Source organism: Crocodylus siamensis, chromosome 1 (genome assembly GCF_052110815.1).
Source record: "Crocodylus siamensis isolate JL-2025a chromosome 1, ASM5211081v1, whole genome shotgun sequence".
In the NCBI taxonomy this organism is placed as follows: domain Eukaryota; kingdom Metazoa; phylum Chordata; order Crocodylia; family Crocodylidae; genus Crocodylus; species Crocodylus siamensis.
The window spans coordinates 100,566,536-100,579,981 of record NC_143395.1 but is presented as its reverse complement, the minus strand read 5'-3'; the positions used below and the strand labels follow the sequence as shown (position 1 = coordinate 100,579,981).

The window sequence follows — 13,446 nt, the reverse complement described above, 5'->3', positions numbered from 1 at the left end:
TGCTGTGGGAGGGGCGCGGGAACAGGAGCAGCTGCAGCTCTTCAAGTAAAATGGGTTGCAATGAAACATGGTCCTATGCTCAAATGACGGGAAAAATGAAGCTGCCGTCTCCCCCAGGGCTTCCCTGAGTGTAACCAGGGGGAGGGGAGGGGGGAAGGCTAACCAGGCCGAGCACCACTGGAATAGGTTCAGGAAACTGGAAGAATTATTTTAGTAAGGAGGTGACCAGGCCCAGACCTATCTTGCTGGGGTGGGAGGACACCTTTTTTCCCTTACTAAAAAAAATGGACTAGAATAATTCTGCCTTTATTCTAGTCATCTCGTAGGACAAAGTGAGACAGGGAAGCTCGCCTCTGCCACAAACAGGGACGTGCTCGCCTTCCCCCCTTTCCAGCACTTGCCACTAAGTAAAGATCTCTCTCTCTCACCCACTTGAACATTCATGTTTGACGAAAAAAAAATTAGTGCCAAGCTCAGCTGACTTCCTTTTGCGGGCTTCTGAAAGCCTGTACAAGGAGGTGGAGGAGTTGTTCTTCAACTACCTTTTCTTTCTTTCAAACAGTGGGCACAGCAAAAACATACTCGTGCTTTGCTCTTGAGCAGCAGTTCTCAGCCTTTTTGTACCGGGATCCATTTGTAAACATCAATGGCCAGTCCTAACCCAGTGCCCCAGACTCCCAGTGTGTGAGGCATGGGGGGCCTCAAGCAGCCTCTTTTAGGATGCAACTCTGCCAACCTGCAAGGGAAAAAACATAATTTTCCACATTTTTCTCCTCTAAAGGAGAATCCATTTTTTAAGTTTGTGGATCCCATTTTTAAAGTCTGTTAGTAACTCTTCCATATAATCTCACGATCCACTTTTGGGTCACGACCCATGGGTTGAGAAATGCTGCTTTAGAAGAAATGAGCCTTCCCCAGAACTGTCATGATTTAAAAATAACATGCATTTCCCATTAGTTAGCTGGGAGCCCAGGAGGAGGTTGTAAGTTTGTAAGAATTGCCATTTACAGGATCAGACCACAGGTCCAGCTTGCCCAGGTCTTGTGTGTCACACATCAAATAGGCTTAGCTTTTGGGACATCAAATAGGCCTGTGTCACACACTGGCAGAGAGTGGATGCTGAAAGGGAGAGCGAACTGGGGATGACCACAGTTCCCCATCCCCCCATTCCTCGCACTTGCAGCCTCCAGCATCTTAGGCCTAGGAAGTTCTGATTCAGAGGCTGTATCTCTAACACCCATGCTCAATAGTTACCAATGCCCATTTCCCCCAAGAATCTGTCCAATCCCTTTTTGAGTTCAAGGAACTAATAAGTTACCAACTTTTAACTCTGAACATGATAGTCCACATTAGGTACATATTTTATTTGTTCTAGTTTAAACAGGTAAAGGGCAGAAAATATAAGAAAAGGATGGAGAGGAGGGGCAAAGCAAAACAAGTTATATCAATAATTATTATATTATAATACAGCATAACAGACAAAATACTGGTAGGTTTGCAACAGGGACAGTTGCCTATCTGCTGGTCCACATCAAATAGATGGGGCATAGTTGGGCCTTCAGACCTGTAGGAGTGGGATAGACCATGAGCTGTGCGGGGGAGGCTGTGCCCTGTGGGGGTAGGGGACTCGCTCCTCCTGAGCAGCCTTGCCTATACCCATAGTCCCCCCACAATTCACACACAACCCTCCCCTGCCCCAACAAACCCCTCGCCCACGTACCTGGCCCTGTGGGTCAGGAGTAAGGGGACTGGAGCAGGGGGCAGGCTATGGGTTGAGAGTCAGGGGCAGGAGCAGGGGCAGGGCACAAGTGCTGGCCTCAAGTTCTAGCTCCCCCGGCTGCAGATCCGGAAGTAGCTGGCCAGAGTCATTTTGCCCCAAGTATCACAACTTGCCCCACACCAAAGTGCATATCCAGGCATGTGTGCTGAGGCAAAAATCTCCAGCACAAATTTGTGCCGCTTCCATTTGAGCTGCTGCAAGCACACGTCCCTGCATGTGTGGGTGTGCCCAATGAGTTTAAAGAACAGGGGAACTCTCTACCGTGCAACATCCATTTTAAAAACATGTATAGTTTGATCACATCAAAACCAGTTCTCTCAGAAACAAGGTCATGCAGACCTAAAGGAGATCTATTTTTAAACCAAATGGCATCTTTAGACAATTTAGCTATTGAGCCCTGAAGAAATAATAAAAAAAAAAAACCTGATTAAATAACAAGAACTTCAAGGGCAGGCGGAGCAGCCCATACTCCAGCTTCATTATAAAAAGGCAGTCATCCTGATTTTACCACATTCCTCCTTGTGCAAATCACCTTATCTGCTAGAGAATGCATTTCTTAAACAGGGTCCAAATGCACTGACAAAATATAATAGATTCCACTGCCCTCTGTACACTACAAAAACACGGAAACATTCAGAACACATTGCAGCGGACTAGTTTTTGATGTTGTTTAATAACCCATTCTGGTGTCTACTTCACCCATACATGGGTATTTTCATAACACATTCTAGATACACAATATTCAGGCATAGGAAAGCTCAACAGAAAGGCAGGTTAATATTACTGATGCTCCGTTTTTTTCAATGGGGGTCCAAACACAGCAAACTAAAACTCCCTGAAAGAGGCACCAACAGAAGTAATCTTGATAGTGCTTCCTAACATTGAAATACGTTTGGGATGCAAGGGAGTACCACAAAAAAAAGGGTTTAAAATCTTGCATCTTAAGATGGTAAACACTTCTTTCCTCAAACCTGATAAAGAATATCTTGCATTCAAAAGCTTGTCTAACTTAATCCCAGGAAGCAGGGATGCAGCTTTATAGAACTAGGGAGCAGAAGATTTCATGAATCCAAATTCACTTTATTAGATGTTGTTCTTTATCCCGACCATACAGTTGGTCCACTAAAACACAATCCCCATGAAAACCCTTGGCCCTTGTATAATCCCTGGACCACTGTGGCAATAACATGACTCCAACAGTATTAAATCTTTTAATGTATTTTCCTGCATATTGCTGTTCTACTGAAGAAATAGATCCCAATGTCAAACTGTATTAAACAGTTTCTGATTGATGGTAACCTTGACTGACATCTGTTTAATGATGTCAGTCAAGGTTACCATATTGACAGTATACTCTCTCAGAGTCACTACTTTGAATGGCAAACTTATTTTAAGGCATTCTGTAATCCAACCCCATATAAGGGTTTCTGCAAAATGGAAGTGAAGGTTGAATGGCACTTAAACACACTCCTAGCCAAGCAAGTGCAGTATGAGTGGGCAGAATGTTTCTTTCATGTGGATGCAATGTTGTCTGTAGCTTATCATCTCAAACTGCTTTGATGTGCATTTTTAATAGCTGTGCTGTACCCAGAATAAACTGCGTGACAGTGGGTGTATCTACATGTGATGCTACTTCACCATAGCAATACAAAAAGGGAACATAGCGTCCCCGCGGGCAAAAACTGTGACACAGCCACCATAGTAACACGCTTCCTCGTTGTAGTGCGTTACTACGGCTACGTAAGGGCTAAAAATAACTGCGCCGCTGGCACAGAACAGTACAGGCTGTTACTGCGCCATTAGTTAGTACTTCCAAAAGGAAATACCAACTAATGATTCAGTAACAACAGCACCGTTGGGGCACTTGTAGATGAGCCCAGTAGTGCATAAAGTGAGCCATGGAATGTGTGTCAAATTTGGGCTTGTAAACACTGGATTCTTGGAAGATACTGTTAGTTTACCATTAACACACCCCTCCATATAGAATTCTATCCTTAATATTGTACAACTCATTGATACATTACAATATTCCTTTAGCAAACGGATTTTCAGTAAACCTGGATTTGCAGCTGCTCAGTGGAATCTGAAAAATTCTCCTTTTCAATTATGTTTTCCCTTGCCTGGGTTCAGGCTAAGCTGTAATTTTTTTCCCTCCGGGTGCCTGAATAAAATCTGTTCCCTAGTTTTTAAAAATAACTTGGAAAAATATAAGTTTTAGGCACGTATAGCTCAAACATCTCTTCAAATAGAGTATTTATGAGCCTATGGTTTCGCACATGTATATTTAAACATTTTTGTGAAGTTTAGGGTTATCATACTATTTAAAGAGCTATGGAATAATGCAACTCACTGGTTTTTAGCCACATTTCAGTACTGACACATTATCAATGACTGTATTACTCACCAGCATCTTCACTAACAACCTTTCGATAAACCTCTTTCACTCCAGTCACCAAACTGAGGATGTATAGAAGATACAGCTAAAACAAGGAATCTGCTCTGGGAAAATATATGCTGTTTGGTACATTTAAAGAATACCACATCAATAATGGAATCCTATTCCTTCCCCTTTTTCATTCCTACACAGAAAAAGAAAGTAATTCCTCTCTGGAATGATTTGGTAGTACAGGCAGTCCTCGACTTACAATGTTTAGAGTTACAATGTTTCACGCTTACAACATTTATAAACTGACACCCGGTTTTAACTTTCTGACTTCAGTTTCAACTTTACAATACTTGATCTGACGCAACACCACACCAGCAAACAAGTTCGCTGTGTCACCCATCTCCCTGGAGAACATCTATCTAAACTTCTTTGGACACTTTCTTTAAGAAATCAGACAAGATTCCAGGAAAACATGTAGCCAAGACTCCTGAGAAGACTCCAGTCAGGAACCCTCCAAAAAGTCCAGCAAAGTCACCTCAAAGAAGTCCTTCCAAATCAATATGATTGCTATTTACAATATAAATACATTAATGCAACTATATTAATCATCTATAATTACTGAGTACACAATTCTGGGTTATTTTTGATGAAAGTAAGTTTTCAGGCCTTGGTTCAGGAACCAATCCCCCATTTATAACATTGTTTCCTATGGGAAAATCGGTTTTGAGTTACAACGTTTTGACTTGGGACACAATTGGTTCCTGAAAACCATGTCTTAAGTCTGAGGGCTGCCTGTATCCAGCAAACAAGTGCTACAGAAATTCCCGTGATGCCTTCCTCTCCTTTCTCCTGTTAAACTAGTGGTGTGTTTGTATGACATATGCATTCACTTTTATAAATATTAAAATGTTAATTGAATATGTATTAATGTGCACATCCTCTGGCTTTTATTCCTTTCTCTTCCATTCTTCAGATTTCATAGTTTCATAGTTGGTAGGGTCAGAAGGGATCATCAAGTTTGACCCGCTGCCATGGGCAGGAAAGAATGCTGGGGTCAAATGACCCTGGCTAGGTGACTGTCTGTCCTCCTTTTGAAGACCCCTAGGGTAGGTGTGAGCACTACTTCCCTTGGAAGCTGGTTCCAGATCCTAGCCGTCCTGACTGTGAAGTAGCACCTCCTGATATCTAGCCTGAATCTACTCTCAGTCAACTTATGGCCATTGTTCCTTGTTACTTCCAATAGTGTTCGGTGAACAAGGACTCTCCCACAGTCTGCTGGTGTCCCTTGGCCAGTTTGTAGACAGCCACCAGATCCCCTCTCAGCCTTCTCTTGTGAAGGCCGAACAGGTTCAGGTCCCGTAGCCTCTGCTTGTAGGGCCTGCCTTGCTGCCCCCTGATCATGGGAGTGGCTTTCCTTTGGATCCCCTTGACGCTGTCCACATCCCTCCTGAAGTGCGACACCCAGAACTGGACATAGTACTCATTTTTACTACATACACAAATGAGAGCAAATCAGATCTTGTGGTAGCTCAAATATCACCAATTTCTCTCTGTGTAACAGTGGAGAAACCCCGTTGGAGACTTGTGCGTGAAGAGTATGAGGCTGGTCACTGATGGCCCAATGCTGAGTTAGTCCTAGTTCTCTGGATGGGTTGTTTGCAATACAGAAGTGCTGCAGATGACCTGCAGTCAAATAAAAGTGTCAGAGAACAGCCCACATAACTGTCAGTATTGTATATTTTTCTGTTGTTTTTTCACACAGTTTATTTAGGAAGCCAATTCTCTGGCTTGCCTGTATGATGAGGTGGGAGGGGGAAGGCCTCCAGGGATCTCTTCTGACAGTTCTACATCAGCCACATAGTCTTTGGAATTTGTTTCCACTCCTTCTGTAACAGAGAAACAGGTGTTATGTAAAATGCCTAAAAGTGACACACTTTCCCCTTTGGCAGACTCTGAAATAGAACCTGGCCCCATTTAACAGAAAATGCAGGACTATGGGTTTTCGTTATGCCAAACACTATGCATATTAAACTGAACTCTGAAAGAGTTAATATTTCTAGTTAGATGGAAAGGGATTGGCACAGCAATACTTCTACATTTCCTTTGACATGACAACTTAGCTATTTAGTGCATGGCTGAAGTAGGTATAGCACAGAATTTAAGTATATTCCTATGATTTTAAAATGAGACGTAGAAATACGAGTTAATCTTGTAGATGTCAAATGCTTTAAGGCGTATCATTCAAATAAATTCACATTTTATTGATTTGTCTAGATGGGTTATTATAAACAAGGCAGCAGACAAATCAGCTCCTAAACTTGTAAATAAAATGCTTGTGGACAAATGGAGAAGGCCACAAATTGATACTCCTGTAATGTTTACAGCATCAAATGTTAGTTGGCACAGCAATTTCAGAGTTAGATTTGCTGAGTCACAGGCATGGCATGTTTCCACCATTTAAAAGGCACACATTAAGAGGGGTTTTTTTTAAACATAACTTTGAGGAACATTTCTTAAAGGCCAAGCAATGCAGTTTTAAGACCTTGGTAAACTAGGAGTGGGTTTAAGAGGTCTGGCTTTGAGTCTGAGTGTGTACTCCTTGCAGTTGGGATAGCTGCTGTGGATTCTCCACTTTTATGACAAAACTAGCTAGGGTAGACAAAGTGGATGAGAGAGAGCTTCTGAAGAGATTGTTCTTCCAAAGCTAATAATCTTTCTGTTAGTCCAACACTTTCCTTGTGCATCTGAACAAAGAGGTGCTCAGTCTTTTGACTGGTGGAATGACTCACTTTTCTTCTTTTCTCCACATGTCCTGTTGAAACAGGCAAGTGACATACTTAGTACACAGAAAGTCTGATATACAGTAATCAAAGTTTCCTTTACAAGATTTCAGAATTAAGCTATACCCTGTGACTAGCCATATCATGATGCAAGTTACATCATATAAGTTGAGGCACGCTCCTGAGCAGCACACTATACAGAGACAGCCTCCATTACTCTTCTGTTCTTTGAATAACTGAAGGCCTTAAAATCTGCTGCTTCTCTTGAATCATCGCCAGCAAGAATCCAAAGCCTCTGGATATTTATTTCAGTCTTCTGAACTATCTCAGCACCAGCTCCACAGCCCAACTCTACTTTAAATTCCAAGAACTTAAGAAATTATTAACTCCATGTCATCCTGTCTAAAATGTAGCAACATACATACCTTCTCCTTGCTTGCCTCAACGTGCCCATTGTCTTTGTTCTTCAAATCCTTATTGCACCTTTTTCCTCCTTACCTCATTAAGTCCTATTCGTTCTCTTCATACCATCCTGCCCCTCCTGGCTTATTTAACATTCTTCTCATTCACATCCTGTAAAGTATATCAGGCCTCGGTTCCTCTTAAAGATTGCCTTAGTGTACAAACTCTCATATACTTTCTATAAAGTACATTTTGGCTACAGTATGATCAAAATGCATAGAAATATAGCGTATGCGTGTGTGTGCATGCATGCACGTGCGTGCGCGCGCGCACACACACACACACACACACACTCACTCTTTCTTGCTGCTACAAAATCTTTCAAGATTATTTTTACCTCCCAAGTAGTATTTCACCATATTACAGACAGAAGTTCAGCATATACAGCTATAAATACCTATTCACTAGGAATACATTTCCTCTATACCTATATCTATATAGGTTTGCCAACAGCAAACAGCACATTCTATTCAGAGATTTAGCATTTTAACTTCTCTACATCTATCTACTAAGCATAAAGACCTCCCTCAGAGAGGAAGTATCCCAATTTTACACATAAAAGCTGCCAACAAGCCAAAAGACCTCTATACTTGACAGCCTGGGAGGCCTTCCTAAAAAAGCACGGCATATTTCTCTGCCCTGCTACTTCACTAAGCTTAAATGATAGAACTGTCTCAAAAATTCAGCAAGGAAGCCTTAACCCCCGAACTCATATTATATACAGAACTGGCAAGTTAATTGTTTTTTATTTTGAATAATGGTCTCTCTCCCCCATAACCCTCGGGCTAACTCTTTTCATAACACCGTGATCAAAAGGAGGAAGAAGTTAGTGAGCCAGCCAGTAAAAAAAATTTCTCAGGTGTACCCACAAATAAGTACAGTTGCAATAGTTAACTCACTTCTCCACATTCTAAGTTACACGTGCTATGTAGCTGTGAAGCTCGAGCAGCAAACACATTAATCTAAGTCTAGGGCTCTTTTACCTGAATTTGAACAGCTAGACCTGCAATCTTCTGTTTCGGTGCCGAATTCACTGGAATCTGTTGCTTGTTCAGTTTCCTGTAAATTTTTATAAAAAGCAATTGTATGTTTAACTCTTAAAAAAAAAAGATTCAAACAAAGTAACTATGAATGTTTTGTACTCATACAGAACACCAAACTCTTGCTTTCTAGACAGAGGAGACCGGTTTTCCAGCACCCTACAGATGAATGGGTCAGTTGGAGGCTGGAATGTTATCTATGTGGCAAGTGCAGCTGTCACCAGCTTTGTTTAGTTAACAAAATGTTGCGAAGCTATTTCTGATGCTCACCGTCAACATTTTTTCCTTACTAGGGTATCCACCAATCCTACACAAGAAGTTGATGGTATATGTTTGAAGGTTAAAACATAAGCTTAAGAGATGTTTGCAAAGACAGAGCAGCTTATTTACATTGGCAGACCAAAAAATAGAACAAAGATCAAACTGAATCTTTTGTACGCTTACTTTTGTCAGATGGTATAAACAGACCTGCAGGGCACTGGGGTTCTAAACTGAAATCAGTCATTTACATTTACAAGATAGGGAAGGGGAGAAAAGTAGAGAGTTAACTGCTAAGAGGGGCAAAGGTGGTGTTATTATGCACTGTGTTCAGCCTTATTTTGTAAACATTAATGTATTGGTTTTCGTGCATAAAAATATATCATAACAGCACTTAGGAACACTGCACATGACAAGTTTGATACTTGTCCTTCTTCCTTTCTTTTGCCTCCCTCCTAAGGGCAATTAAGTATCTCAGAAGAGAGACAAACCAGACTGCAGGAATAGTGGACTACTCCAATCCCAGATCTGCACCATACAGGAGCCACACAATGGAATGGAGTAACAAGGTTTTTAGATAGAGCAGTGGTTTTCAACTTTTTTAGCCTTGAGGAATCCCTTGTTAGCTTTGAGAAACTCCTTGGAAAATGCTAGCTCTTAGTTTTCACTTGTTTTTTCACTATGGAAAAATAGTAACAACTGTTTTCCTGCTGCAACAAAGACCACAACAGGATAGAATATATTTTAACACTATGTATTTCTACTTGAAATTTCTGGGTTTAATCTTGTGAATCATGTTCGCACACCTCACAATACTAACACTGCATAGCAACCCAGCACACCTTTGAAAGGAGCTCAAGGCCCTTAGATATTCAAAGATTTCCTTTCTTCATTCCTTATTCTATGCAGCTCTTCAGAAGTGGCCACCCTCTTCTCCTCTCCAGTCTGCACTATTTCTCTAATAAAAGTGTAAGAGGGGCAGGAGAAAATAAATATAGCACAGAAAAAGTTTTTATCACAGGTCTTTGCAAACACTAAAAAAAAAAGCTTCTGCATGCTTAATTTTTTCTGATCCAACACAGACAACAGAACAAGGTTTAGTCAAATCCAGTCTCAATCAAAAAAGGGAGACAAGCTTAAATTTTAGATATGCCATTTTATAACGTCAGTAAACAAAGAAGAAAAGAAGAGCAAGAAAAAGGAAAACTCACATGATCTTGATTCACCAAATCCTGGCATTTGAGCACCTGGGTTTTATTTAATTTTGTTCTGCATTGAAGAGAAAATAAATTTAATCAGTTTGGCAATATACCTTTTAAATCTCTACTACATAAATTACTTTAATGTTATGATAGTCATTTCATAAAAATGTAAGCCTTGAAACAACCCACAAACAAAACAAACTTCAGAGTGCCTTAAAAACCAATTGTGTTCTCAAATTTCTATCCTCCCCCCCTCAAACATTTGAACTTTTGAATTTAACAAGACAGTTTTACATTAAATATAAATACTGGAATGAATATCAAATAAAGTGAAATTCTTCCACTAGTTTTCCCAAGACACCTTAAAAGTAAGTAAAAGATCAGACGACTTTATAAATAGGATCAATCTTAGTCATTTATAGATAGATAGATTAGCATAGATATAAGATATGGTGAAGTACCTCACCCCCCCACAGTCAGTGTTTTCCTCCGAGCAGCTTCCTGGCTTATTCCGTGTCTCCCCTTTGCACCGTTAGTGTTAATATGGCACAAAACTGGGATGGTGGAATTAGAATTTAAAAGGACCTCGACGCATTTAAGAACTAGGCTATAGGCAACAACAAAATACACTAAACATTGGGAAATAAAAATAAATGCACAAGTACAGAATGGGGCAGCAGTATGGCTGAGAATGATTTTTTTTGATGATCACACACTCAAGAATCAGCAACACGATTCTGTCACAAGAAATGTGATTTTGGGCTAAATGAATAGATGCATAGTGTATAGGACATGGCACGTTACCCCTCACCTGGAGACAGTGCACAGTCCTGAGCTCCACATTTTAAAAAAGAAACAGAAGCTCCAGAGGACCCAAAAGTGAAAGGCAAAGTTGATAGGCGGGTTGGAATGCAAGCTCTATAAAGAAAGGCTGGGAGAACCAGGTATGTTTAGTCTGGAGAAAAGGAGATTAAAGAAGAACATTATAACAGCTTTCAAGTCTATTATAAAAGATTAGGGAGAACAGCTGTTCTCTCTTGCCACAGGGGGCAGGAGACAATACGATGGATTTAAAATGTCATCAAGACATTTTATATTAAATTTCAGAAAAAGAATTCCTAACTGTAAGAAGCTGCTGTAGGAAGTTGGAGGAAATCTCCTTCAGTGGAAATTTTCAAGAAGAGGTTCAGTAACCATTTCTCTGGGATGGTTTAGGAATACTGCATCCTGCATTTAAGTAGAGTATTGAGCTAGATGACTATTGTGGTACATCCCAGTCCTACCAGTCAATGATCACCAAAACCTAGTCTTCTGCATACCCATTCATGTCCTCACATTCTTCCTTTATATTCTCTACACTTGCATAATCTCTGCTCTCAACAACTCTTACATTTTCTGTACTTGTTTGTCAGGACGCTACGTACCCAATTCAATGAACCTTGACTTCTCTTTTTGCCTCTCTTATTTTCAACCTGGTCTAGATAGAACTCAGGTCTAGAAATTATGGTGTAAGCCTGAACACTTTTTTTTAATATAGCACAGGATCCCACACTAGGTAACTTTTCTCATCAAAAGTAGCCAAAAATGTTTTTTATGGATACTGTTATTGTGAACAGTAATGCTGAGGGCCAGGGCCACTGCAAATTTAGGACCACAAAAATCCTGCTTGCTTAGAAGTACATGAATAACTAAAGAAGTCTAAGGGGCTGCTACAGTACTCCAGATCACCATTGGTTCCTAATTTCTTAAAGTACATATGCATGTTTGACCATACCCCAAGTAACCCTGCTTTTTTAAAGGCAAAGGGCTCTGAATCTGGACCCAACTCTGCACACACTTACAGTCAAGCTAACTTAAGATGACACAGTGGTACGTTTACTCACTTGCAAAAAAGCATTTTCAGGGAAAAGGCCCTCCATTAGTCTTTTCTATGTTATGGGTTCTCTTTGTAGGTGCACATGAAATTAGAAACAAATTTAATTAGGTTGTCTGTTCTGTTGCATCAGTGAATGCATATTAAACCATCAGCTTGCAGCCAACACTGCATGTGGAAGTTGCATTAAATTACTATAATTTCTGAACAATAGAATATTAAATGTAATTTTGTCCACAAAGCAGTTTTCTTCCCCCTTGGAGTTATGATTAGAACATAACAACATAATGAAGAGTCACATACTGAGAAAACTTTTCAGGTGTTTCAAATTCTATTTTTAAGTACTACAGAGATCAAACTCATTAACTGCAACCCAAGCTGTAGAAGGCCAATGGAAATTAAAACAAACACTGACAGTAAATAAGTAATTTATGAGATTATGAAGCTATATGTAAATGAGCAAGGGGCCAACAAGGCTTTAGAATGCATATGGCACAAGCAGCTGAAGACAGAAAGAGACAGACAGGTGAAATATTTGGCCCAAGTATTCACAATTTTATTAATTCCATAACAGAATACTTTTGTATGATAACATATCTTGGGAGGAGTAAAAAAGGGAAAAGCTATGGATGTGTTGTCTGGCTTTTCCCCTTTTCAGTGGTTAAATCACAAGTGTTAAAATCCCCGTGCTTAACAGAATCATGGCATACATTTTATGGCCTAAATCCAAAATAGCCTGGTATGTGAGACATCCCCTGGCCTTCCAGAAGGACTCAGAATTGCCACAAATGCCTTCCATTTTCAGTATCCTTTGAAACCCAAAGTGTAGCTTGCAAACTAAAACAAGCTCATTCATTCCAGCAATAACCACCAAGATACAGGAAGGATGTTAGGCCATGCAGTGGAGAACAGAGCAGCAAGTGGCCCTTCTTTGTCCTTTATGCTAGTATCAGCTGTCCTTGGCTCCTCTTAAGCAACCTAGGAGCTTGTTCTTGGGCCTCAGACTACCCAGTAAGAGAACATCTCAGAATTACTGTCCTATTGTCACTATCAGCCAGTGGGACAACTGGGAGGGTGTGCCTTGCACTCTAAATCCCAAGGTCTCATGCTGATTAGAAGGCACAATATACTTGCTATTTAAAAAGACAGGATTAAAAAGAATTCTAATATTAAATTCCCCTAGTTTCAAGTGGCCAGAAGGCAGTATCAAGAGATGACACTTCAATAAATGAGAAGTTATGCAAAAGTAAAGATTCAGAAAATATGTTGCTAAAGACATTGATAGCTCCTAAGAAATATGGTGATAACTTATCACTGGAGATTAACATCTCTCTCTGAACTGTGTTCAAACAAACAAACACACACTTTAAAATGTGTCAGCTTTCCTGCTCATTGTGAGTGCTTCTTATTTTCAAATCAGGCAGCTGGGTCCTCAAATCTGCAAACGTTCTCTATGCAGACAAGGCAGAGGCCTAAACTACCACTAAATTTCTTCCATGGTGTGGAAAGCAAGCAAACCTGACTACAGAAGAGTGAAGTGGATCAAAAATCTAAATTAGGTAACAATACTACTGAATGTATGTCAGAATTTCTTTGCAAGACCAGTGCTGAGCAAATACATTAAAAAGTAAACATCAAAATTAATTTTTATAGCCTTGGATGTAG

At 40.3% G+C, this 13,446-nt stretch overlaps 1 protein-coding gene across 19 annotated transcripts; it reads right to left on the bottom strand.

Annotated features, from left to right (window-relative positions):
- Window positions 1–1,337: 1,337 nt before the first annotated feature.
- Window positions 1,338–10,842, bottom strand: LOC149873101 (uncharacterized). 19 transcript variants are annotated; one of them, XM_090038763.1, is made up of 5 exons: window positions 10,720–10,842; window positions 9,918–9,975; window positions 8,392–8,467; window positions 6,905–6,978; window positions 1,338–6,052 (listed from the first exon to the last, which is right to left on the bottom strand). In XM_090038763.1, exons 1-5 carry the CDS (start codon window positions 10,749–10,751, stop codon window positions 6,011–6,013), a joined length of 282 nt encoding a protein of 93 aa, XP_089894889.1. In that variant the 5' UTR covers window positions 10,752–10,842; the 3' UTR covers window positions 1,338–6,010. The 19 variants fall into 19 exon arrangements, 5 of the variants coding, with proteins under 5 accessions (XP_089894889.1, XP_089894908.1, XP_089894868.1 ...); XM_090038782.1 differs by having other exon boundaries at window positions 6,956–6,978; XR_016441274.1 differs by lacking the exon at window positions 10,720–10,842 and adding an exon at window positions 10,370–10,436 and having other exon boundaries at window positions 1,338–7,519.
- Between the last annotated feature and the right edge of the window lie 2,604 nt (window positions 10,843–13,446).

Excerpts from the sequence above, each read along its gene's own strand:
- LOC149873101 (XM_090038742.1), bottom strand. The coding sequence starts at position 10,751 with ATGTGGAGCTCAGGACTGTGCACTGTCTCCAG. Across the intron at positions 9,976-10,719 it reads GGACTGTGCACTGTCTCCAG|AACAAAATTAAATAAAACCC; the intron begins GTGAGGGGTAAC and ends TCTTCAATGCAG. Across the intron at positions 6,979-8,391 it reads GTCTAGCTGTTCAAATTCAG|GACATGTGGAGAAAAGAAGA; the intron begins GTAAAAGAGCCC and ends CTGTTTCAACAG.